General features: G+C 63.9%; 2 protein-coding genes across 2 annotated transcripts; one reads left to right on the forward strand and one right to left on the reverse strand.

Annotated features, from left to right (window-relative positions):
* The first annotated feature begins 101 nt into the window (after positions 1 to 101).
* On the forward strand, positions 102 to 1,543 carry LOC128329367 (28S ribosomal protein S12, mitochondrial-like). The gene is made up of 3 exons (XM_053260411.1): positions 102 to 244; positions 799 to 896; positions 1,033 to 1,543. Exons 2-3 carry the CDS (start codon positions 848 to 850, stop codon positions 1,422 to 1,424), a joined length of 441 nt encoding a protein of 146 aa, XP_053116386.1. The 5' UTR covers positions 102 to 244; positions 799 to 847; the 3' UTR covers positions 1,425 to 1,543.
* A 3,284-nt stretch (positions 1,544 to 4,827) lies between these two features.
* On the reverse strand, positions 4,828 to 21,722 carry LOC128329348 (uncharacterized). The gene is made up of 10 exons (XM_053260365.1): positions 21,593 to 21,722; positions 20,327 to 20,436; positions 12,281 to 12,466; positions 11,572 to 11,729; positions 11,244 to 11,364; positions 10,012 to 10,131; positions 9,517 to 9,657; positions 8,159 to 8,594; positions 6,479 to 7,296; positions 4,828 to 6,063 (listed from the first exon to the last, which is right to left on the reverse strand). Exons 2-10 carry the CDS (start codon positions 20,397 to 20,399, stop codon positions 4,838 to 4,840), a joined length of 3,279 nt encoding a protein of 1,092 aa, XP_053116340.1. The 5' UTR covers positions 20,400 to 20,436; positions 21,593 to 21,722; the 3' UTR covers positions 4,828 to 4,837.
* Between the last annotated feature and the right edge of the window lie 15 nt (positions 21,723 to 21,737).

Below are 21,737 nucleotides of genomic sequence, written 5' to 3' on the forward strand. Positions count from 1 at the left end.
CACGAGGGGACGGACTTTCCTGACCCTTCTAGGCTTCGTCTCTATGCTCACTCACGCCCCGCCCCCTGCCTCACCTCGCCCAATCGTAGTTCAAAGGAAAGAGGCTTTCCCCGCCTCCCCGGCCGGCGCTCCAATCGGAAGAGGAGACGCTTGAGGGGCGGCTCTGCTGGCCAACCGGGGCAGGCCCTCGGGTCCTCCATTCCTCCCTCCCTGCTGCGGAGGGGACGGACCGCGCTCCCGCCAGGTGAGTGCCCGGGGCAGACAGGCAGGCAGGAGAAGCCTCCAGCCCGCTTTCCGGTGTCGGGAGGCGCTTCTTCGTTGATCCAGGCCGGGGCGGGCTCAGCCTGCCTTCCCGCGCTGCCCTTTGCAGCAGGTAGACTGCTCCCGGGCGTGGAGGCTCCATTGCAGGCAGGAGCTCGGGGCGGCTGGGGGGTCCCTCTGGGCGCCGGGCAAGCAGGGGGTCCCTTCCTGCCATGCCGCTCGTCGTCCTCCCCCAGAGACGAGCTGGGGACACCCCCCCCCCACGCGGGGCAGCTGAGCTCGGGGGCCCGGGAGGTGGGAAGCAGTCTCCTCCCCGGGGCGGCTGGCTGGCTGGCTGGGATGCTCTGACTGGCAGCAGCCCTCCCGGCAGGCGTCTTCCCCTCCGGGCTTGAAGTGGGAGGCGCTGCATGCAGAGCTGAGCAAGGCTGGGCCCCGCACTGGGGGTCCTGCACCGGAGGAAGAGAGACCTCTTGCCCCCCCCCCCGCCTGGGACGGTGCTCGGCTGCTCTCCAGGTCCGCTTCTCCTCCTCCCCGCAGGCTTCGGGTGCCGGTGAGCTGTGACCAACCTCCCCCCCCCCCGGCCAGGATGGCCTGCGCGGGGCTGCTGAGGGCGCTGGCTTCTCCTCTGCGCTGGGGTAAGGCTCTGCCTGAGGCCGCCGCCGCCCGCTGGCCCGCTCTCCCGCCGCAGGGCGTGTGGCCTGGGCTGGGGGGCGGGCACCCGGCCTGGGCTGGGGGGGGGGCTGGCCCTCTGACGTGGCCCTCTCCCCGCAGGAGCCGGCCCCCTCCTCCGCGCCCGCCTCCCTGCCGAGCATCCTCCTCCGGGCTCCGGCATGGCCACCCTCAACCAGCTGCACCGCCTGGGCCGGCCCCAGCGGCCTCCGCCCAAGCCGGGCCCCACCGCCGGCCGGCCCCAGCTCAAGGGGGTGGTGCTCAAGACCCTGATCCGCAAGCCCAAGAAGCCCAACTCGGCCAACCGCAAGTGTGCCCGCGTGCGGCTCAGCACCGGCAAGGAGGCGACCTGCTTCATCCCGGGCGAAGGGCACAACCTGCAAGAGCACAACATCGTCCTGGTGGAGGGCGGGAGGACCCAGGACCTGCCGGGGGTCAAGCTCAAGGTGGTGCGCGGCAAGTACGACTGCGCCCACGTCCAGAAGAAGAAATGAGGCCTCGCGGCTGGGACGCTGGAGCCCCCCTCCCGGCGCCCTCCTGCTGCTTATAGAGGGGGCTGATGGGGGGAGGAGGAGGAGATTCTGGCTTGGAATAAAAACGGCGGCTTCTTGGACCCCTGATTCCTCACTGAGCTCACCCCCTTCGGGGCCTGCCCTGGGCACAGCTTGGCACTCCCCCCACCCAACTGTGACGGGAGCGGAGGCCGCTGCGGGACGCGCCCTGAGCCCCGGAGGCTGCAAAGGCCTCTTTTCTTTCTTGGGAGGAACGGGGGGGGGGAGGAAGCTGGGCGTAGGGATGTGGCCGGAACCATTCAAGGGGCGGCGGGGGGGGGGGTTAATTCCCTTAAGGGCAGGGGGGTGCACGTTTCCCCCGCTGGCACTCTGTTGTAGCAAAGCCCCTCGGGGTGGCAGCGTACCTCCCTGCCGCCCCGTCGTCCCCATCAGCCAGAAGTACCGGATGTGCGTGCATGGCAGACGGGCACATGTGCGGCAGACGGGCAGGTGCGCTCATGCAATGGGCTCTTCTGGCTGGTGAGGGCAACGGGGCGGCAGAGAGGAACGCTGCCACCCCGAGGGGCTTTGCTACAGTGGAGCGCCGGCGGGAAGGGGAAGTGCACCCCCCCACCCTTGAGAGCACCCCCCGCTCCCTCCGGGACACCGAAACGTTGGGGGCTGCAGCCTAGCTGGACGAGCTTGGCTCCGCAGGGCTCCTGCACGCAGGCCTTGCTGCTGGGGGAGTGGGGAGGGGGCCTTGATGCTGCTGTGGCAGCCAGGCGCGGGGGGCCTTCCTACAGGGTGGCTTCTTTCCGAAGGGCGGGCATTTCCCCCAAACCAGTGGCCAAAGTGCCCCTTCCCTGGAGCACCCCCTGCTTCAACGCAGGGTGCCGGCCTCTCCTGCTGCCTGCCGGGAGTCCTCTGGGCCGCGGCAGGAGCGGCACCGGGGGAGTGGGGAGCCCCGTGGCCCACAAGTGCCAGCCCCGCACCTGCACTCCCGCCTGCCAGCCGCCTCCCCCCAGCGGAGCAGCGCTTCCCCTGCCGCGGAAACCAGCAGCTCTCTTCCAGGAGCAAATGCTGCAGGGATTTCCCCTGTCGGTCCAAGAGCCAGCAGGGCCTTCTAACCCTAGGGAGTCTTGACTCCCGCCAATATGGGCCCGCTGCCAGTTGGGGGCCAGTCCTAAGAGCAGTCTCTGTCGCGAGGGGAATGCAAAGGGGGGGGGCATCCCCAAAGCGCACCCAAGCCAGGAGCCAGCAACCGCCAGGGGCCTCGCACGGAGAGGAGCGTTTGCTGGGTGCAGAGGCGGCGGCTTTTCCAGGCGTGCTCAAGGCAAGAAGCGGCTTCTGCCACCTTTGGCCCAGGCACAGGCGGTGGTCCAGCGAGGGACCTTGGAGGCAGGAAAGAGGCCTCCTTTCTTCTTCTTCTTCTTCGTCAGAGCTGCCTCTCGGCCTCCTGTCGGTTCGCTGCCCAGCCAAAGGGAAGCGGCATCGCACCACCACGGCAGGCCAGCCACAGCCCGGCCCCCTCCTCCCCGGGACTCCTGCCTACGCGCACTCAGTGGCTGCAGTGAACGTGGGAGGCTCACCAAGCGTTAGGGCTGCCGGGAGAGCAGGAGGCTGGAGGCCCGGGCGGTCTGCTCACGGCAGCTCCAGCCTTCCTTGGGGTGGCTAAGCTGGGTGCCTGTGGCCCTTGGGTGGCTCTGGCTTGGCCCTGAGCCCAAGCCCGGTTCCTGGGCTGAGCGCGGTGCCAGAAGGAGTCTCGGTAGCCCACTCCTGTGGCCCAAGTCCCATGGCAGAGGCTCACTGTCTTTCCGTGCACCCAGGCCTGCAGCAGCCTCAGAGATGCTGGATGCGTCACTCCTGGTTCTGCACAGGGCTCTGGAGGTGGACCCCGCTTGCTCAGACGGCCGGGGGCAACAGGCCAGCCAGGAACACAGGAACGTCACATAGGAAGCTACTACATGCCGAGTCAAGCCATGGGTCCCTCTGGCTCAGGATTGTCTACCCAGACTGGCGGCGGCTTCTCCAAGGTTGCAGGCAGGACTCTCTCTCAGCCCTATCTTGGAGATGCTGCTGCCAGGGAGGGGACTTGGGGCCTTCGGCATGCAAGCAGGCAGGGGCTCTACCCAGAGTGGCCCCATTATCCCCAAAGGGGACTATCTTACAGTGCTCACATACGTCGTCTCCCATTCAACTGCAAACCAGGGCAGAGCCTGCTTAGCAAAGGGGACGGTCCACACTTTCTACCACCAGACCAGCTCTCCTGGACCTCTAGGTACTTTGGCAGGTGCCGCTTTCTTACCTCTGCGGGACAAGCTGGGCCCCCTGGGCAGACTGGCCACAGCAGGAGGAGGAGTCTCTTGGCCAACTGGCACCCCTGGAAGCTGGGTCTTGGGGCTGGTGCCTGGCCTGCTTTAGGAGGACCTTTGCAGGCCACACCTTCCGATCCCATAAAACTGAAGGCCGAGAAATCTGGGGCCAACAAAAGGAAGCACTTGTTCATGCAGTGCTTAAAAGGGGGCTTGGGCCAGTTTATCAGTGGCTGCTAGTCTGGTGGCTGTGGGCCACCTCAGGCACAAAGCCTCCGGATACCAGTGGTAGGGGAGCAAGAGCGAGCCCTCACCTCTCCCGCTGTGGCTTCCCAGAGGCATGGGCTGGGCCACTGGGGGAAAGAGGGTGCTGGACGAGAGAGGCCTCCTTGGGCCTGACCCAGCAGGCCTGTGCAGATGCCCTGCCAGAGAGGCTGGCCTGCAGACCCGCCCCTGCGCCTGCTGGCTGGAGCGGTTGCGTGGAGCACATGCAGGAACACAGGGCAGCCGGCTGCAGGGGAGTCTGAGTGGGAAGCACGGAGGACAGGAGAAAGTGGACCCGGTTTCTCATGGTGCGGGGGGCGGGATAGCTGGCCTGGCCAGGCCAGGCCTCTCACCCCACCAGGCACCCACTGCCCCAGCCCGTCCTGAGCCCCCCGCCTCGGCCTGCCTCCCCCCACGGGCTGGTGGCTTCGGCTCCCGCACTGACTCGGCTGAAGGTCTGCTCCGGGCACTGGGCTTCGCGGCTTCCCAATCTCCAAGGGCCCTGCCGAGAAACGTGTTGTGAGGCAGACGACTGCAGGGTCCACGGAGGCCGTTCAAGAAGAGGACAGTTTATTGAAGAGGATCAGGCTGAAAACGCACTAACTCCAACTAAGCAGAAGTTATCAAAACTTTATAAAAGGTCAAACAGTGCAACCGGCGTCCTTCACTGAGGTGTGGACATTGTGGGTTTCCCCAGGAAGTAGCAACACAGAAGGGAATAGTAACCTGAGATAGCCCCTGAGCCCAGCCCCCCCCGTCCCGTCCCCCTCCCCTCCATTGGGGAAGGGAGAGTCTTCCCCTCTCTCTCTCTCTCTCGCCCCCCCGCCCCCTCCCTGCCTCTCACAGCTCTTCCTCCTGCTGCCTCTTCTCAAAGAAAGCGCAGTAGGCCTCCCGGATGCTGGACGCCTCGCCCCCCTCTTCCATCTCCTCGCAGAGGCCCTCCGTGTGACCCTCGGAGGAGGAGGCGGCCACTGCCGAGGAGGGCAGGTCGGCGTAGTCCATGCCCTCCTCCCAGCCCTCCTGCATGGCCTCGTTTCTGCTCTCGCAGATGTTGTGCAGTATGCAGCAGGCAATGATGACCAGGGGCACGTTCTTCTCCGCCACGTCCAGGCGCTTGAGGAGGCAGCGCCAGCGTCCTTTCAGCCTCTCAAAGGCGTACGTGACGGCCATGCGGCACTTGCTCAAGAGGGCGTTGAAGTGTTCCCGGGGCCCGCTGGAGGGGTCCAGGTAGGGCTTCATCAGCCAGGGCCGCAGGGGACAAGCAGGGCCCCCCAACAGGACAGGGCCCATGGCGACCCCTTCAATCTCCGTGGTGGTCTGCGGCCCGAAGGTGCCCTTCTCCATCCGCTCGAAGAGAGGGGACCCCCACGGCAGCCCAGAGTCCTGCATCCCCCCAGACCACCCGGCGTAGACGTCCATGAAGCGGCCCGTGCTGTCCACCAGGGCCTGCAGCACCATGGAGACCAGCCCTTTCCCGCTGATGTAGGCGGAGGCACCGTGGGGCGAGCAGAGGATGGGGATGTGGGTTTCGTCCACCACCCCGATGCAGTTGGGGAAGCCCACCCGCTCAAAGCCCTCCATGACGGCCTGCGCGTCTCCCAGCTGGACGACGTGCTTCAGCAGCACGTCATGGATGGCTTCACACACCTCCATGACGATGACCGATGCCGTCGACACGCCCACCCCAAACTGGTTGGCCACAGACCTGTAGCTGTCGGAGGTGGCCAGCTTCCAGAGCGTGAGCGCCACCCGCTTGTCCACAGGGATGGCGGCCCGCATGTTGGTGTCCTCCCGCTGCAGCACCGGGCGCAGCTGCTCCACCAGCTCCAGCACGGCGTCCCGGGACATGCGGAAGTAGCGGATCCACTCCCCGTCATCCAGCTGGCCGGCAACCAGGTTGTCCCACCAATCCGTCTTCTGCGTCTTGCTCCACACGGTCCGGTCGTTGGGGCGGTAATTGGCCCCCAGCAACACGCGGGCCATGGCAGCGCGCTGCCGTCTGCGGCGTAAGCGGAGGTCGCGCATCCGTTTGGCAGACGAACTGGGGGCCTTTCCTGGATGCCATGCTGGTGGGCAGAGAGACAAGGCGGGGGGGGGGGAGAGCGCTTTCAGCTCCAGGGTGCTCAAGCACCAGCCGCTTTCACGGAGGGGGGCTGCGGGGGGGGGGGAGGCAAGGAGGGCCCTGGGCCTGGGCTCCCGCCCATTCCGCACGCCACCAGACACAGGCCTAGCAGAGCCTAGCGCTGCCTCCCCAGCCACCCCCACAGGTGCCAGGGGCTCCGAGGAGGAGGAGGGGGGGGCCTTGTGGCTGGGGCCTCGGGAGCCGGCTCTCCGGGCCAAAGCCGCCACCAGCCCCAATCCTGGGGGGAGGGGCCTGAGGGTCTCCCCGCAACCAGGCCTGAGCGGCTTCTGCCTCCACATCGCCACCCGCCTGTTAACAGCTACCCTCCCTCCACCAACCCCGGCCAAAGCCATACTCACTCTGTGCGTTTCCCTGGGCTGTGGTGCCGGAGGGGCTTTCGGCAGGGGCCGCGGGAGAGAGCTCTGGCCAGAGGCTGCTGGCAGCCGAGAGCCCGTTGATGGGGGCCCGCCGCACCACGTCCTGGCGCTGGCCACGACCGGCCACCTGGCAGGCTTCCATGACCATGGAGACCTCGGGGTCGGGCAGCCGCAGCGAGAAGTCCGGCAGTGCCGCCACGTGGCAGGCTGGGTTTCCGTCCCGCAGCTGGGAGCCGGCAGCCCCCGCCGCGTGGGCAGCGGGCTCTTGCTCAGGCAGCTGCAGCGGGAAGTCCGAGAGGCCCAGCACCTGGATGTAGGGGTCCTGGTCAGGGAGGTGCAGCTGGGGCGAGTCGGGGCCCTCGGCGGGCAGCACCAGCAGGAAGGGCTGCTGGCCCGCGGGGGGCTCCTCCCGCCGGCCCCGGCTCTTCCGGCCCTTCTGCTTGGCGCGGTTGACACACACCTTGGGGATGACCAGCCCCCGGCTCATCAGCAGGAAGCGGTCCAGCAGGGAGAAGAAGGGCAGGGTCTGGCGGGCCCGGTTGGAGTGCAGGTTGCCGTCCTTGATCTCCTTGAAGCCCCGCCGCAGGTCCTTGGCCCGCTGCCGGCACTGCTCCAGGTTGCGCTGGAAGCCCATCTTGCGCATCTTGTCCGACAGGCGCTTGTACTGCACCTCGTTCCGGTAGTTGTCGTACAGGGCCGTCTGGACGCGGTCGTCCCCCCAGAGCTCCACAAAAGCTTTGGTCTCCGAGGTCGTCCAGTGAGCCGCCCGCTGGCGGACCTGCTCCATGGCTCTCTGGCGGCTGGGGGGGGAGGAGGCGGCTGGGGTGAGCAAGAGGCCACTTCTCAGGGCCCACCAACATCCCCGCCAAAAGCGGGCGGCCGCTCTGCCCCAGCGGGGGCCTTGGGGAATGCCTTGGCCACAAACCAGGGATGCAGCCTGGCCCAGGCGGGTGGGAAGGCAGGAGGCTCAGCGCCCGGGCAGTCCTGCCCATGCCTGCAACGGACCCAGCAGCACTTCTTCCCAAGGGCCTGGGAAGTGCCCCCACCCCCCCGCCCCGCATTTTCCTGGAGATTCCAGGAGAGCCTCCCGGGCAGGCTCTGGACCGACTGGCAGCAGGACACCCTCCGCCCTGCTGGACTCCACCCATCTCCCCTTGGCCACCTTCTCGGGGCGGGGGGGGGGGCAGCTGTCCTTTCTGCGGCAACTCCTACGTGTCTGAACGGAATCCCTGCCCCCGCCCACCAGGAGGCTGGATCCACCCCATTGCCCCAGCCCTGCAGGATTGGGCCCACGCTTCAAGGTTCTGCTTCCAGCACAAGCCAGCCAGGCGCCTCGCGGAAGCTCGCCAGCAGGGGAGCGCAGGCATGTGCCTGGCGGGTTGCCTCAAGCTAGTGCGCAAGAGTGGCACGCTGCCCCTGAACATGGAGGCTCCCTTCAGTGACCATGGGGCAGCCCTGCCCCCTTGGCTTTCCAAGCCAGGCAAGGACACTCCAGGAAGAGGAGGCAGCCCACCCGCCCGGGCAGGGCGGGAACCTCTCCCTGCCATTCAGGCCAGGGGCTTGAAGAAAGCAGGAGCCACAAGCGCCCGGACACGGACCTCCCCCCTCCCCCCCTGGTGAGAGCGGCGCTTGTGCGCCCGCAGAGGAGCCTGCGCGCCTCACCTGTAGTACCCGCTCTCCGGCTGCCCGAAGGCAGGGGGGCCGTGCAGCACGTCCGGCTTCTGGTCCACGGCCAGGCTGCTGCAGCTGCAGTGGAAGCACTTGAAGAGCTTGCCCCGGGCCAGCTGGGCGTGGATGCGGCTGGCCTCCTGCTCCTCGTAGACAAAGTGGCTCTGGCAGTCGAGGCACGTGAAGACCCGCTCCTGCCGGTGGACGCTCTGCCGGTGGACTGCCAGGCTGCTGGGGCTGCCGAAGAACTTCCCACACTGGGGGCAGGGCAGGGCCCGCTCGCTGAAGTGGACGCGCAGCACGTGGGAGATCAGGGCCTCCCGCTCGGGGAAGCTCTGGCCACAGTCCTTGCAGTCGTGCTCGGGGGCCCCTCTCGGATCCCCCTGGGCTGCCCCTGCCTTCTCCTCTTGCTTGATGGGGGGCTTGGCATCTGCCGGGGGGAGGAGGGGGAGGAGGAGGGGAGTCAGCGGAAAAGGCCGAGGGGAGCGCTCCACAGCCAGGAAGCCCCGCCAAAAAATGGGCAACAGCAGCGGGGGGGGGGGGGGGCGGCACCAATTCTGCCTCTTCCAAGCGCCACATCCCAGGGAAGGCCAACCAGCTCTTCCCTGGGTGGGCTGGCTTGTGTCCAGTGACTGATGGCCTCTGCAGCCAATGGGGCCAGCTGGGCCACTGCAGAGCCCCTGTTTGCGCACACAGAACCTTGCCCAGAAGAGCAGGCCGAGCAAACGGCTCCCAATGGCTCTCCTGCCAAACCAAGTTGGGCCCAGGCTAACCCTTGCGGGGGGGGGGCGGGATCCTGGGAGCGGAAGCAGCAGCAGCCCCCCACCTTGCTCCCTGGCGCTCTGGAGAAAGAGAAGAACAACTCCTCCCTTCCCTCCCCGACCTTGAAGGGCCACCACTGAAGGAGGAAGCAGCCCTTCCGTGGAGATGCAGGGGCCGGGCCGGGCCCCAGGCCCCTACCCCTCTGCCAAGGGGCCTCTTCCAGAAGCAGACATGGCCAATCTCCCCACCTCATCAGTAGCCCTTCGTGCTTGTAGCTGCCGTCAACCAAAAGTGCACCCCCCCCGCCCCTGTTGTGTGTGCAGAGAGCTGCCCGGAAGCCCCTTGGCTGGACTCCAGCTGTGACCCCAGGGCCCTCCAGAGCCAGGGGCACGCAGTGGGTCGCGCCAGGGGGACAGGCAGAGGCCCCCATGGCAACGGGGCTGCAGGGCAAGGGCTTCCACTTGCCGCTGGCACAGAGGCCCACTGCTGCCCCCTCTGGAACAGGGGTGGGAGGCAGGGCCCGCCTGGGACCCACTCCAGGCTCTGCACTGCTGCTGCCAGCCCCTTGGAAAGCTCTGCACAGCACTCACCAGGGCTGGCGGGGCCCAGAGCTTCTCCCCTGCGGCCCTCTGGCTGTGTCTTCTCGGCTGCTGCTGCTTCTCCCAAAAGTTCCAGCCGCAAGCCCGCCTCAGAAACTGGCCCAGAAAGAAGGGGAGGGGCATCAGCACCACCTATTGTGGGGGGGGAGGAGAAGAGGGGTGGCTGTCGCCCACGCATGGGGAAGGGCGGGGGGGGGGAGAAACCTGGCAGCCCTCTGAACGGCAAGCCACGGGATGGGCGGCTCGGGGTGAGCAGGACCTCGGAAGCAACCCTGAACGGTGGGCTTGTGACTCCGGAGGGTGGTTCCTGCTGTCGCCCCCACTCCTGCCCCCCAGAGGCAGCCAGCTCAGGGGCGGGCGGAAAGCCCCCCGACGGACCTTGTCCGGCCTTCCACGGGCCTCAGGGCAGGCCCCAACGGACCTTCCCGGCAGCTCAACCTGGGGCTTAGGAGCCGACGTGAAGGCCTCCAGGCGGACACCACTCACCTGGCGGTTGGGGGGCTCGGTGAGGTTCCTCCCGCTTTGCCTCGGGGGGCACCTGGGAGGGAGGAGGCTCTCCTCGTTCTAGCCTGCGCAGCACGTCCGACTGGTGTCTGTGCACAGATCCTGTTGGAGGGAGGGAGGGGGAGAGAGAGAGAGGAGGGGGGAGTGTGAGTGTGGAGGAGGGGGAGCTGCCGCCGGCACTGACCCCCGGCCAACCCTCACCCACCCTAACCCCACCGCACACCCCATGCAGCCCAGCTGCAGCCTCAGGGCAAAGGGGGGCCCCCCAGCCCAGCGCTCTGCCTCCAAGAGTGCCCAGCCCGATCCCTCCAGAAGGCAAGAGCTTGCCTTCCCTCCACCCAGCAACTGCTATCCAGAGGAAGACTGCCTCTGGGCATGGAGGCTCCATGGAACTACGGAGGCTCGGGTGTCTTGGAAATTTAGATAAATGCAGAGAGGAGGAAGCAGGAGGACCACCGACTGGGGACAGACCTGTGAATCTGGCTAGACTTCTTTGAAGAAGGTCAAAAGATTGGGAGGCGAGACAAGATGAAAAGGGGACTGAGAGTGAGGCTGAGAGCAAAGCTTTTGGCGGGGGAGCCCAAAGGAGGGAGCAGCGGGGAAGGGTCTGCTTGGCCCCCCCAAGGCCCCCGGAGGTCCCAGCCCCGCTAGCTCTCTCCAGCCAAGGCAGGGAAAGGGCCGGGCAGCCTTGGCTGGTCAGCGCAGGCCAGATGGACCCAACGGACTGACTCCGGAGCAGGCAGCTGCCTCTGGGGAGGGGGCCTCATCCAGGCTGTGGCTGGACTACAACTCCCATCACTCCCAGTCTCCAGACAAGGTGGCTGGGGATGATGGGCCTGGTGTTCCCACCACCGCTGGGGAGCCCTGGCCTCTGCAACCTCCCTCTTTGGGAAGGGTGGGGTCTGGGGTGCCTGGAGTCCCCCAGCCTCTCTCGGTCCCCTTGGGGGACTCCTGAGCCGCCTCCCTCCCGAGGCTGCTGCCCCACTGAGTCTGGAGACTGGGGGACCAGAGCCTGCACCTGCGGAGGGTGCCGGCAGGGAGAGCCCGGCGGTATCTCTCAGGGCATCCCGACTGAACCACCGGCGTGTGCTCCCGTCTCTGGGGGTGGACGCTGCACACGGGCTGCCAGTGTGCTGCTGGTCCTCACGGCTGAACAGGGCTAGAGAGGTCTTCTGACCCGCCCCACATGCAGGCCATGGGCCAAGGACCCTCACCTAGCGAGGCCACCAGGCCGTGGTTCTCCTTCATCACCTCCCAGTACAAGGCCTTCTGCCAGGCCGTCAGCTCGGCCCACTCCTCGGGTGAAAAATAGACGGCCACATCCTCAAAGGTCACCTGGAAGACAAGCCGCCCCTCCCTCAGGACCAGCAGGGAGGGGGCCTTGAGGCCCTTCGGCCCACGGGCAGGGGCCAGCCCCCCACCCCCCCGCCGGCCACGGCAACCTCCAGGCCCAGGTCAGAGCGAGGGGAATGGGGGAAGTGCCAAGGGGAGGGGAGCTGGGAGGGGGAAGACCCGCCTTCCCTGCCGCCAGGCCCTGCTCACCTGCGTGGCCCGTTGGGAGCCGCTCTCCGCCCCCTCCTGCTCCAGATGCTCCAAGACCCGCCGGCGCCAGCACAGCCAGCTGCAGAGGCCCTGCCCGGCTGCCGGGGGCTCCCCAGGGCCCTGCGGAGGAGCGGCCCTCCGGTCAGCGCCTGCGCAGCCTGGAGAGCAAGCAGGACCGTCACAAGGGCTGCCCTGCGCAGGGACCCGCCCGGCCCGGGAGCAGCCTGCCGACACTCACAGCAGGCTGCCCCCGCCCGTCCCCTCGGCCCCACAATGGGGAGGGGGTACAGTGTTCGCAGGCAGGCGGCAGGGGTTTCGTCACATGACCCCCCCCCAGTGCTGCACCAGCGGCTGCTGCGCATCTAGCAGGACACAACAAGGACTCTGCTGCTGGGGGAGCCTGCGGAGGGCGCTCTCCAGACCCCCTCCCCACAGTCAGCCCCCAGCCACCCCGGAAGGAGGCTGGTTTGTCCTGAGCAGAGCAGCTCCTTGCTGGAGCAAAGGAAAGAGCTGCCTGCCGGCTGGGCTTCCTCCCTCCCTGGCGGAGGACGATCCCCACCCACCCCCGTCACCAGGCGTGGGCAGGGGGCCTTGGGCGTTCCCTGCGAGCAACGCCCGGAGAGGAGAAGCTGGCAGCCGCGCACCGGCGCCACATCCCAGCCACCGCCCTGGGAACGCGGGACCTCCACAGCGGCCAGCCTCTCAGTACCCTGGGAGTCGCTGATGACGGCATCCTTGCCCTGCGCGGCCAGCCCCGAGACGGCCGCCGCTCTCCCCCCAGCCGGTTCCCAGATGTACACGTCTTCCTCCAGGTCACTCCCAGGGGCTGCTGCTTCCTCCTCCGCCTCCTCCTCCTCCTGGTCGCAGGTGGCCTCTACTTGGGCAGATGCAAAGTCTGCTGAAGAGAAAGGTTGCCATTTCTAGCCGCCTCTGCTTCCTTCCAAGGGCAGCCCCAGCCCCCAGCCCCTTGGGCCTGACCCCAACTCGCCCCGCCACAGAGCTGAAGGCAAGAGGCAAGAGAGAGGGGCTGGGCCTCGGGCTCACCTCGCCTGCCCGGCCCCAGAAGCCCCCAGCACAGAGGGCGACGCGGGCGCTCAGCCACACAGACTGGCCCAGCTGCCGCCTTCATGGATGGGGCACACACTGCCCAAGCAGAACGGTTGCCCCTGGCAAGGAAGGCAGGCTCTCTGATCTCCACTGCACTGCCCAGCCAGCTCATGAAGGCTCTCCTCTCCCCCCATGGCGCAAAGTGAAGAGCCCTCTTCCCGAAGACCCTCCCCTCCCCTCCCCTCTCTCTGGGTGGCTGCCCAACTGCTGAAGGAGGGACAGAGCTAATGCAGCTGTCTGAGCAAGAGCAGCAACCCGAACCGCCCTCACCTTGGGGACCTCTCAGCCCTGCCGCCGCTGCCGCCACCCCAACCAGGGAGAGTGAGGGACCTCTCCTAAGCCACAGCTTGCAGCTCTCACTCACTGGCGTGCTTTTAGGGCAGGTGAATCACCTGGCAGCGGCAGGAACAGAAGGGCCCGGTTCGGTCCCTGAAAGGCGCTTTCTTTGGTGGGAGCACAGGGGGAGAAGAAGCCCTTCTCTGCCCAGCCCACGGAGCCCCACAAGAGCAGAAGGAACGAGGCTGGCTGGGCTGGCAGGCGGATGCCCCCTATGGCAGCATCATGTGCAGGGTTGATAAAAATCAATGGTTAAAAAATTGGATTTTAACATTTTAAATCAGATTTTTTTAAAAAAAATTAAATTGGATTTTAAAAAAATTCTTAAACAATTTATAAAAAAGAAGTTAGGTCAAAGATATCATCTTGAATGTTATCATAACTTCTAATTATATTCTGTGAACATGTTAATAACAGTATATGGGGAAGAGAGATAACAGAGCTGATCAGTCCTATTCTGCAGGTGGTATACATGCAGCACACACACACACACAGTGTCAAGCTCTGCCCCCCCTCCCCCCCCGCTCCGCCACAAAATGCAAAGACATTAAGCCCATTCACACATTATGTTCAACCCCTGTACAGTGTACACAGGTACAGATCTGCACACAGGTACGGTTATTCACATGTTATGTTGAACGCAGGTACAGAAGTACACTTCCTCTCTGTATGCTGCATTTGAAGGGCCTGTATCCAGGTTCACTCTTAACATGAACATAGGTACAGTCACTCACTCAAACACGTGTACAAGTGTACCAACCTCTGTCACTCATATAGCATAATGTCTGAATCTGGCTAAAGAAGGCTAATGGAGTAGATCTGAGCAAGGAGGAGAAGTCCGGACATAAATGCACGGGACAGGTGAGGGGAATAGAAAGCGGAACCAAAAGTGAACCAAAGGTATGCGTGCAGCCCTGAGGACACCTTTTCCAAGGGAAACCCCCTCATGGCAGCAGGCTGTAAGAGAGACCCCACTGAGGAATATTTTAATGACGTTCCTGTACCTGTGGGTAAGACAGGCATGCATACAAAATGCAAACACTGCAACAACAAGGCCTGGTTGCCCAAATGAAAGAGCATCATGAGAAGTCTGTACCTTTTATAGTGTATGCCTATTTTCTAAAAATAAAACCTAAAATCTATCTGCATATGTAACAAAGTTATATTAGACAACAAGAATGTGCTTTTACTAGGAAATGAGGATTAAATAGCATCTTCTTGACCAGTGATTTAAATCATTAAAATTGAGTCCTCCTATGAAGCGGTTTAAATCATGATTTAAATTAAATTAAATCAAATCAGTTCTGTTCACATGTTATATTTATTACACACACACCCAAACCACAAATTCCCCAGCAAATTTTTTTTGTCCCTCCAAGAGGGCACAGGGGAGGCATTTCGGAGGAGGGGGTTCCATAAAGGGAGCCGAGGCAGGAAAGTTGACTCGATCCAAAGCCACTGAAGCCATGGAAATCTGTGTCGGGGCTTCGGTCTAAAGGCCAACGGCCCAGGCCGGAGATGTTCTACTAGGGTCTGCATCCTCCTCGCCTCCAAGAGGCAAACCCAGTTCCATGGGCTTCTCGCTCCCCAACAAAAAGCAGCTTATTCCCCCCCCCCGTGCTGCCTGCCCCCCCCCTCATTTCTGGGCTCTGCTGCTCCAAGGGCTACGTGCCTATCACCAGAAGGAAGCCACAAGCACACCCTCCCAAAGTGTTGCCCTCACTGGGTGGGGAGTGCTGCTGTTGAGAGCACATGGTCTGTGGGATGTCAGGAGCCATGCAATGCACAAGTCACCACGTGATGCTGCAGTCATCCCAGGACAGGCCTTTCTGTGTGAACTGGCCTTAAGATCACAGGAGAACCGGCTCGATCAGCCCAAGGCCCATTACAATTAAGTGATTATCATTGAAAACCGCCCAGAAATGCAAGTCTTTGGCAGTCTAGAAATACATTAAATAAAGACATCTAGCCCAGCATTCCAGTCAGTAAACGGATCAGCCTACTTTGGATTTTTGTCTAATGCACCAAAGCGGTCCATAGTGCAAACAGAAGCTGAAAGAGGCCTCGCCTGGGGTGGGACGCTGAGGAGCACAGAGGAACTAGGACTGTGGCGCTCTCCCCCTCCCCCAGCTGTGACACTTTGGTCTCACTTGCAGTGTTTTTTGTGGTGGTGGTGGGGGTCACCGTAATGAGTGGATGGTCCTCCTGTGGGATGGGGTTGAACAGATGCTCACTGGGTGCCCCTTCCAACTCCAGAGCGCTGCTGAACATCTGAAGGTGCCTAAACCTAAGCCAGACCCTGGGTTCATCCAGCCAAAGGTTTAGGAACATAACAACATAGGAATCTGCCATGTACCGAGTCAGACCATCAGTCCGTCCAGCTCAGTATTCTGTACACAGACTGGCAGCGGCTTCTCCCAGGTTGCAGGCAGGAGTCTCTCTTTCAGCCCTATCTTGGAGATGCTGCCAGGGAGGGAAATGGGAACCTCAGATGCTCTTCCCAGGGCGGCTCCATCCCTTCAGCGGAATCTCTTATAGTGCTCACACAGCAAGACTCCCCTTCATCTGTAAGCAGGGCAGACCCTGCTTAGCTAAGGGGGCCAGTCATGCTTGCTCCCACCAGACCAGCTCTCCTCCCCGTTTTCCCTTCTTCTCCAAGACGGTGGGAGGCACCCTGCAGAAATCCCCCCCCCCACCAAGCCCCAGCACACACACCCCTCCACCCCACACAGCCCCACCTGCCCTGCTTGCCTTCATTCTTGCCCAGAAGGGTGGTACCTCTGAGGCCAGCAGACCAAAGCACCCTCCCTCGGCCTGCCCGGTTCCTTGAGGGCGTCTCCACCCACCTCAGGGTGAGGTCACAGACAACATTCTTCACTCAGCAGGGCAGCGGTGGCTACCGCTTGACAAGTGCTGGGATGGGTGAAGGGGCCGGCGTCTGTCGCCGGAGGTGGAGTCACCAGCAGATCTTTGCCTCCGGCCACTTCAGACAGAGGATCCAAAACGGGAGCCCCACAGAAGAGACGAGAGTGTGGGGAGACTCTGCCAAGCAGTGGGCACCCCAAACGTCTGCCTTTCTCCCGAGTGTCTTCTGGTGCTGGCCTCCATGGGCCATTTATTTCCATTTCTAACCCATCCTTATCAATGGAATTCAGTCACTTTACAATTGTATATCTCTCTCTATATATATTCTCCTAGGTGTGCCTGGGGAAAATGCGTCCAGGCAGCCCAGCTGATTGGCTGGGCTGCGGAGGCGCCTGATTGGCTGGCACACCCAGGAGGAGGAGAATTGGCTGGCCCACGCTGGCGGGCCAGGTGGTGGCCGCAGACTCTAGCGAGCGAGAGAGACAGGTGGCGGGGGAGACAGCGCGAGCGAGAGAGGCGCGGGGGGGAAGACAGAGCGAGCGAGAGAGGCGTGGGGGGAAAGACAGAGCAAGCGAGAGAGGCGTGGGGGGAAAGAGCGCGAGCAAGAGAGGTGCGGGGGGAAAGACAGAGCGAGCGAGAGAGGCGCGAGGGGAGAGAGCGCGAGCGAGAGAGGCACGGGGGAGACAGCGCGAGCGAGAGAGGCGTAGAGGGAGAGACAGCGCGAGCAAGAGAGGCGCGTGGTGGAGAGACAGTGCGAGCGAGAGAGACGCAGGGGGAAAGACAGAGCGAGCGAGAGAGGCGTGTGGGGGAGAGACAGCGCGAGCAAGAGAGGCGCGCGGGGGAGAGACAGTGCGAGCGAGAGAGGCGCAGGGGGAAAGACAGAGCGAGAGAGAGAGGAGTGGGGGGGCAGAGCGAGCGAGAGAAGAGTGTGGGGGGGCAGAGCGAGAGAGGAGTGCGGGGAGAGACAGCGCGAGCGAGAGAGGCACGCGGGGGGAGAGACAGCGCGAGCGAGAGAGGCGCGCGGGGGAGAGACAGCGCGAGCGAGAGAGGAGTGTGGGAGGGCAGAGTGAGTGAGAGAGGAGTGTGGGGGAGAGACAGCGCGAGCGAGAGAGGAGTGTGGGAGGGCAGAGTGAGTGAGAGAGGAGTGTGGGGGAGAGACAGCGCGAGCGAGAGAGGCGTGTGGGAGGGCAGAGTAAGTGAGAGAGGTGCGCGGGGGAGAGACAGTGCGAGCGAGAGAGGCGTGTGGGGGAGAGACAGTGCGAGCGAGAGAGGCGCGCGGGGGGAGAGACAGAGACAGAGCGAGCGAGAGAGGCGCGCGGGGGGGCAGAGCGAGTGAGAGAGCGGTGGGAGGACCAGCCAAACAAATCCTCCCAACTAACCCCCAAATGGAAGTGAACTACGGCACAGATGCTCTGTGTGGGTTCAGCTAGTAGTGAATTAATGCACAACCAGAGAAAAATGTTAATCTACAAAGAAGATACACTAGAATCTCAGTTCCTGAAAAGCTTCATCCAAGGTGGAGTTTGCGGCCGGCCTGAATCTGTGCCCCGGAACCATGAGGTGCGGGCATCCCCTGGCTCAGGGGCCAAGAGAGGACTCTGCACCCTCCTCGGAAAAACAAGGGGGCACTGGCTACCCCGTATGCCTCTGCTGGCATGAGAGACACTAAGACAGACTAAGGGTGCACCAGGCCCAGGCAAAAAAGGCCAATTAGCTCTTCCCCCAACTACACAATAAGGCTCTGGGAAGAGCATCCAGGCTCCAAGTCCCCTCCCTGGCGGCATCTCCAAGGTAGGGCTGAGAGAGATTCCTGCCTGCAGCCTTGGAGCATCCGCTGCCAGTCCGTGAAGACGATACTGAGCTAGATGGACCAAGGGTCTGACTCAGTATGTGGCAGCTTCCTCTGTTCCTATGTAATGCACCATCAGGAATCATGAGCCCTGAGTCTTGTCCTCAGTGCCAAGGCCCAGCCCTGGAACACGCCAAGTAAAACTAGACAAAGTGCCTTTCAGCTTGTGCCATCCACAGCCACCTCCACCTGACATCAGGGAGAAAAAAGGACTGCCAAGCAGACACCCACAAAACCACTTGCCAGCGCTCTGGGAGCAAGCGTGCCCAGCACCACACAGATCTCCTCCACTGTTCCCTCTGAGAGGGATTGACTACAACTCCCAGCATCCCCAGCTGCAATGCCTTTTGCTTGGGGATTCTGGGAGTTGTAGTCAACAACATCTGGTTGTTGACTACAACACTGATCACAGCAGGGGAGGCTTCCACCATTTCCTGCCGTTTCCATATCCCAACAGAAAGGAAAGAAGACCACCCCTCCCCCTCTCCTATGTGTGCCAAATAATTTAGAGGATGAAAGGACACTGCTGGCAACCACCAAGAATGGCTGGTGAGCCAAGGCAACATTTGCGGACCCCTGCTTGCCGGTCAGAAGACACACCTCCTGGCAGCCCAGGCGCCTCCCAGCAACTGGAGGGACCGCTTTCTCGGAGCTGACAGTGATCTGGGTGCTTGCTGGATATGCCCACGGGCACTTCCAGCTTTGAGGCCAATGCCCAGGGAAACTTTCTTCCCAGCCTCCTACAGTACTGGGATGTGTGTGTGCATGCATGCACACACATGTAAAATGACCCCCCCCCCAAAAAAAAGGATTTATTGAAACGTTGGCATAAGCAAAGATGCCTAATTCTTCACAACAAAGTACAAAGCCAAAGTGGATTCCCACCTGAACGTACATCATTCAGCAGCTCACAGGTGAACATCCGAGAGAGATGTCCTGCTCCACTGACAAGTATTGAGTCTGGGATGGTCAGAGATGGGACCACCCCAGGTCTGCTTGGTTGGTGGTGGCTGCTTCACTCACAAGTTGTGCTTTCACACTGCAGCCACGGAATGAATGATGAACACACACGTGGAAATTTGCCTCTTATTACTGTTGGGCTTGGATGCAGAAAAGATTCTGGTTACTATCCTGATTCAGCCTTAACGTGGGTGGCTTTTGGCCAGATACACCCAATTTATGAGTAGGGAATGTACCTCGTAGGTCTTCCGAAATGACTGTGACAAAGAGCCCTCCATAAGGACCCCCTAGGGCCCCCTCCTAGCTCCTATCTGCCATGAACTTGGGTTGTATTGGAGTGTAAACACAGGATTTCTAAAGGGGTGCTGCTTACACTCTGGTGGGCTCCTATCATGATTCAAGTTGGTGGATGAGGGGGACAAAACACGCCCCCCCCGAGCCCCCAGGACTCTCTCACAACACAAGAGTTAGTAGAAGGATGCCCATGTGCTTGTGTGAGCTCACGCTGATCTCAGAAGACTACCTCCCTTCCCAAAATAGGTCAAAAGAAAGGAGGCCCCCAGGAGGGCAGCTGGGACCTCACAGCACAGGCTGGATGGAGCCAGGCAGAGACTACTACCCTGGGGCAACTGCCTTGAAGGCCTGACCCCCAAGGAAGACACCCCCCCACACACACACACAGAGAAGCTCAGACCCAGGCAAATGGAATGAGGGTGCCGTCTCCATGGTCGGCCTTGCCTCTCCTGTCCATTCCTACAGAGCTGGGCACTCCGGTGACACCGCAGGGACCCCATGAGGTCGTGGGGCACCTCCACATGCCGTCGAGCCCACATTCCTCCGGTTGGGGTTTCCACCACCTCCCGGTTCGAGTTTTGGCTTCCTCCGCAACATGGAGCTGGATCTCGACAGCCCCCCAAAGCACACCTTGAAAGGAGACGGCCACTCTGACTGCGCACCTCCAAGGCTGGGCGCTTGCTTCAGCCCCAACTTCCAGCCTGTCAGCTGCTTGTGCTGCGGCAGCAAGCCAGCCCCCCACCCGCACAAGGCACCGAGCAGCGGTCCTCTGTGAAACGCACCCCTTCCAGGACCCAGAATGCAGACCCTGACACCTGGGGGTCACAGACATCACCGCTGCAATCACGGCAGTTCCCAAACATCAACCTGGCTAGTCTTCCAATGATGAGCAGCCAAGTTGTAAGATTTAGTCAACCAGCTTTCAAATAAGGAAGCCTGCAAAGGGGCAGCCACAGAGGAAGCCCCCCCCCAACCAGCCCCGGTGCAATCTGTGCCGGCAAAGGGCTCCCATCCTCAGAGGACAGGCCTGCTTGTCTTTGAGAAGAAAACACAGACGGGGGGGGGGGGCCTACAGTAGGGCATGATCATAGGGCGGGGGAGGAGAGTAACTGCACATCCCTGGAAAAACCTGAGGAGTCCTATAGGAAGGTGTCAGGTGCCCCTTGAACATTCCCGATCCCCCCCTCCCCTCCCCTCCCCTCGCTCTAGCCCCAGAGCTGCAGGTAGCACATCCATTTCCACAAGGGGGGGGCAACCAGTGGCGTACTTCGGTGCCCCCCGCCGCCCCACTCTGTCCCATTACAGTTCAGTTTCAAGGAGAGAGGAGAAGGGGGGGGTCCTCACCCAGGGGGGCATCGGGCTCCCCATCCCCCAGCGTCTTCGCCTCCGACTGCACGGGCAGCCCTTCTTCGGCCATTCTGTGGCGCCGCCAAGCGGGAGCGTCCCGGAGACTCCTGTAAGGGCAAGGGGGCCCAGCAGTCAGCACCCCCCCCGGCGCACCCCGGCCCAGCGGCCCAGCGGCCCAGCCCCAGAGGGCAAGCCTGAGCCGGCTGCGGGGGGGGGGAGTCTGCCAGGACCAGGCCCCCCTTCTGTTCCAGGGGAGCGGGACCAAGGCAGGCCCCCCCTCTGCTCACAGGCGGGCCCCCCAGGCCATCTAGGAAGGAGCCTGCAGGGTCCGCGCCCCCCCGCCCCGCTCGCTGCTCACCGGCAGGGGGGCCTCTCCACAGACTCGGCTCTTCCCTAAGTGGTGAAGGGGCGGCGGCGGCTGCCTCCCGGGGCCAAAGCCCTGAGGCCCGCCCGCCCCCCTTCCTCCTCCAGCCGGCCAGGCCGACCTGCTCGCTGCCCCCCCCCCCCGCGACGCCCAGCCCAGCCGGCAGGCGCTCCCGCTCTGCTGCTCCTCTCGCCCCCCCCCCCCCCCCCGCCACTGTCCGCCAGCGGGCACCGGCCCAAGCGGGCGGGGGACGAGCCATGCCCCCCGCCCAGCCCCCAGGAGGAAGAGGGGGCGGCGCTGCCAAGACCGGAGCCTGGCCTCTGCCGGCCGGCCAGCCGGGGGGGGGGGGTGGGCGCCCAGCCCGGGGGGGGGGCGCGGTCTGCGGGCGCCCGCCCAGCCAGCCTCCCTCGCGGCCATGCGGGGCCTCCAGCCAGGCGAGTCCGCGCTCCCCCCCCCGGGGGTGTCTTATGACAGGGCCTCGATCCCGGGCACGGCGCCCCACCCACGGGCCGCCCGGCCCCCTCCCCGGTGGCCCTCCGGGGCGGCCCTTTGTTCTGCGCCAGCACGCGGAGGGGGGGGCGCTGCTGGGCCCGGGGGTCCCTCGGCGCGGGGGGGGCGAAGGGGGGCCCGGACCTCCCCCCGGCCAGAGTCCGGCGAGGGAGGCCCCCACAGCGCCCCCCCCCCCGCCTCTTGGAGGGAAAGAGGCGTGTGCTCCGACACCCGCCCCCCCGCCTGAGGACGGCGCCCCTCCCCCGGTCTCCCACTGCCCCAGCCAGGGCGAGAGCAGGGGCGGGCGATCCCCCAGGCGCCCCCCCCCCCCACACACACACAAGCAGCTGGGAGGGAGGAAGGGGGGAGGACCCAGGCGCAGCCTCCCTCCCCGACCCATAGAGACCTACCGCGGGGGGGGAGGGCTGCAGGGTCCCCCCTCCCACGAAGCGCCGGCCGGCCAAGCCCCCCTCCGTCCGTCGGCCCGTCGGTCGGCGCGCGGCGGGGGCTGCCTGGAGCGCCCCAAGCGGGCGAGGCTGCGCGGTCGCTTTAAGA

This window comes from Hemicordylus capensis, chromosome 6 (assembly GCF_027244095.1).
Source record: "Hemicordylus capensis ecotype Gifberg chromosome 6, rHemCap1.1.pri, whole genome shotgun sequence".
Classification (NCBI taxonomy): Eukaryota; Metazoa; Chordata; class Lepidosauria; order Squamata; family Cordylidae; genus Hemicordylus; species Hemicordylus capensis.

Excerpts from the sequence above, each read along its gene's own strand:
- LOC128329367 (XM_053260411.1), top strand. The coding sequence starts at position 848 with ATGGCCTGCGCGGGGCTGCTGAGGGCGCTGGCTTCTCCTCTGCGCTGG. Across the intron at positions 897-1,032 it reads GGCTTCTCCTCTGCGCTGGG|GAGCCGGCCCCCTCCTCCGC; the intron begins GTAAGGCTCTGC and ends CTCTCCCCGCAG.
- LOC128329348 (XM_053260365.1), bottom strand. The coding sequence starts at position 20,399 with ATGGCCGAAGAAGGGCTGCCCGTGCAGTCGGAGGCGAAGACGCTGGGG. Across the intron at positions 9,658-10,011 it reads CCGAGCCCCCCAACCGCCAG|GTGGTGCTGATGCCCCTCCC; the intron begins GTGAGTGGTGTC and ends CCCCCACAATAG. Across the intron at positions 6,064-6,478 it reads AGCCCAGGGAAACGCACAGA|CATGGCATCCAGGAAAGGCC; the intron begins GTGAGTATGGCT and ends TCTGCCCACCAG.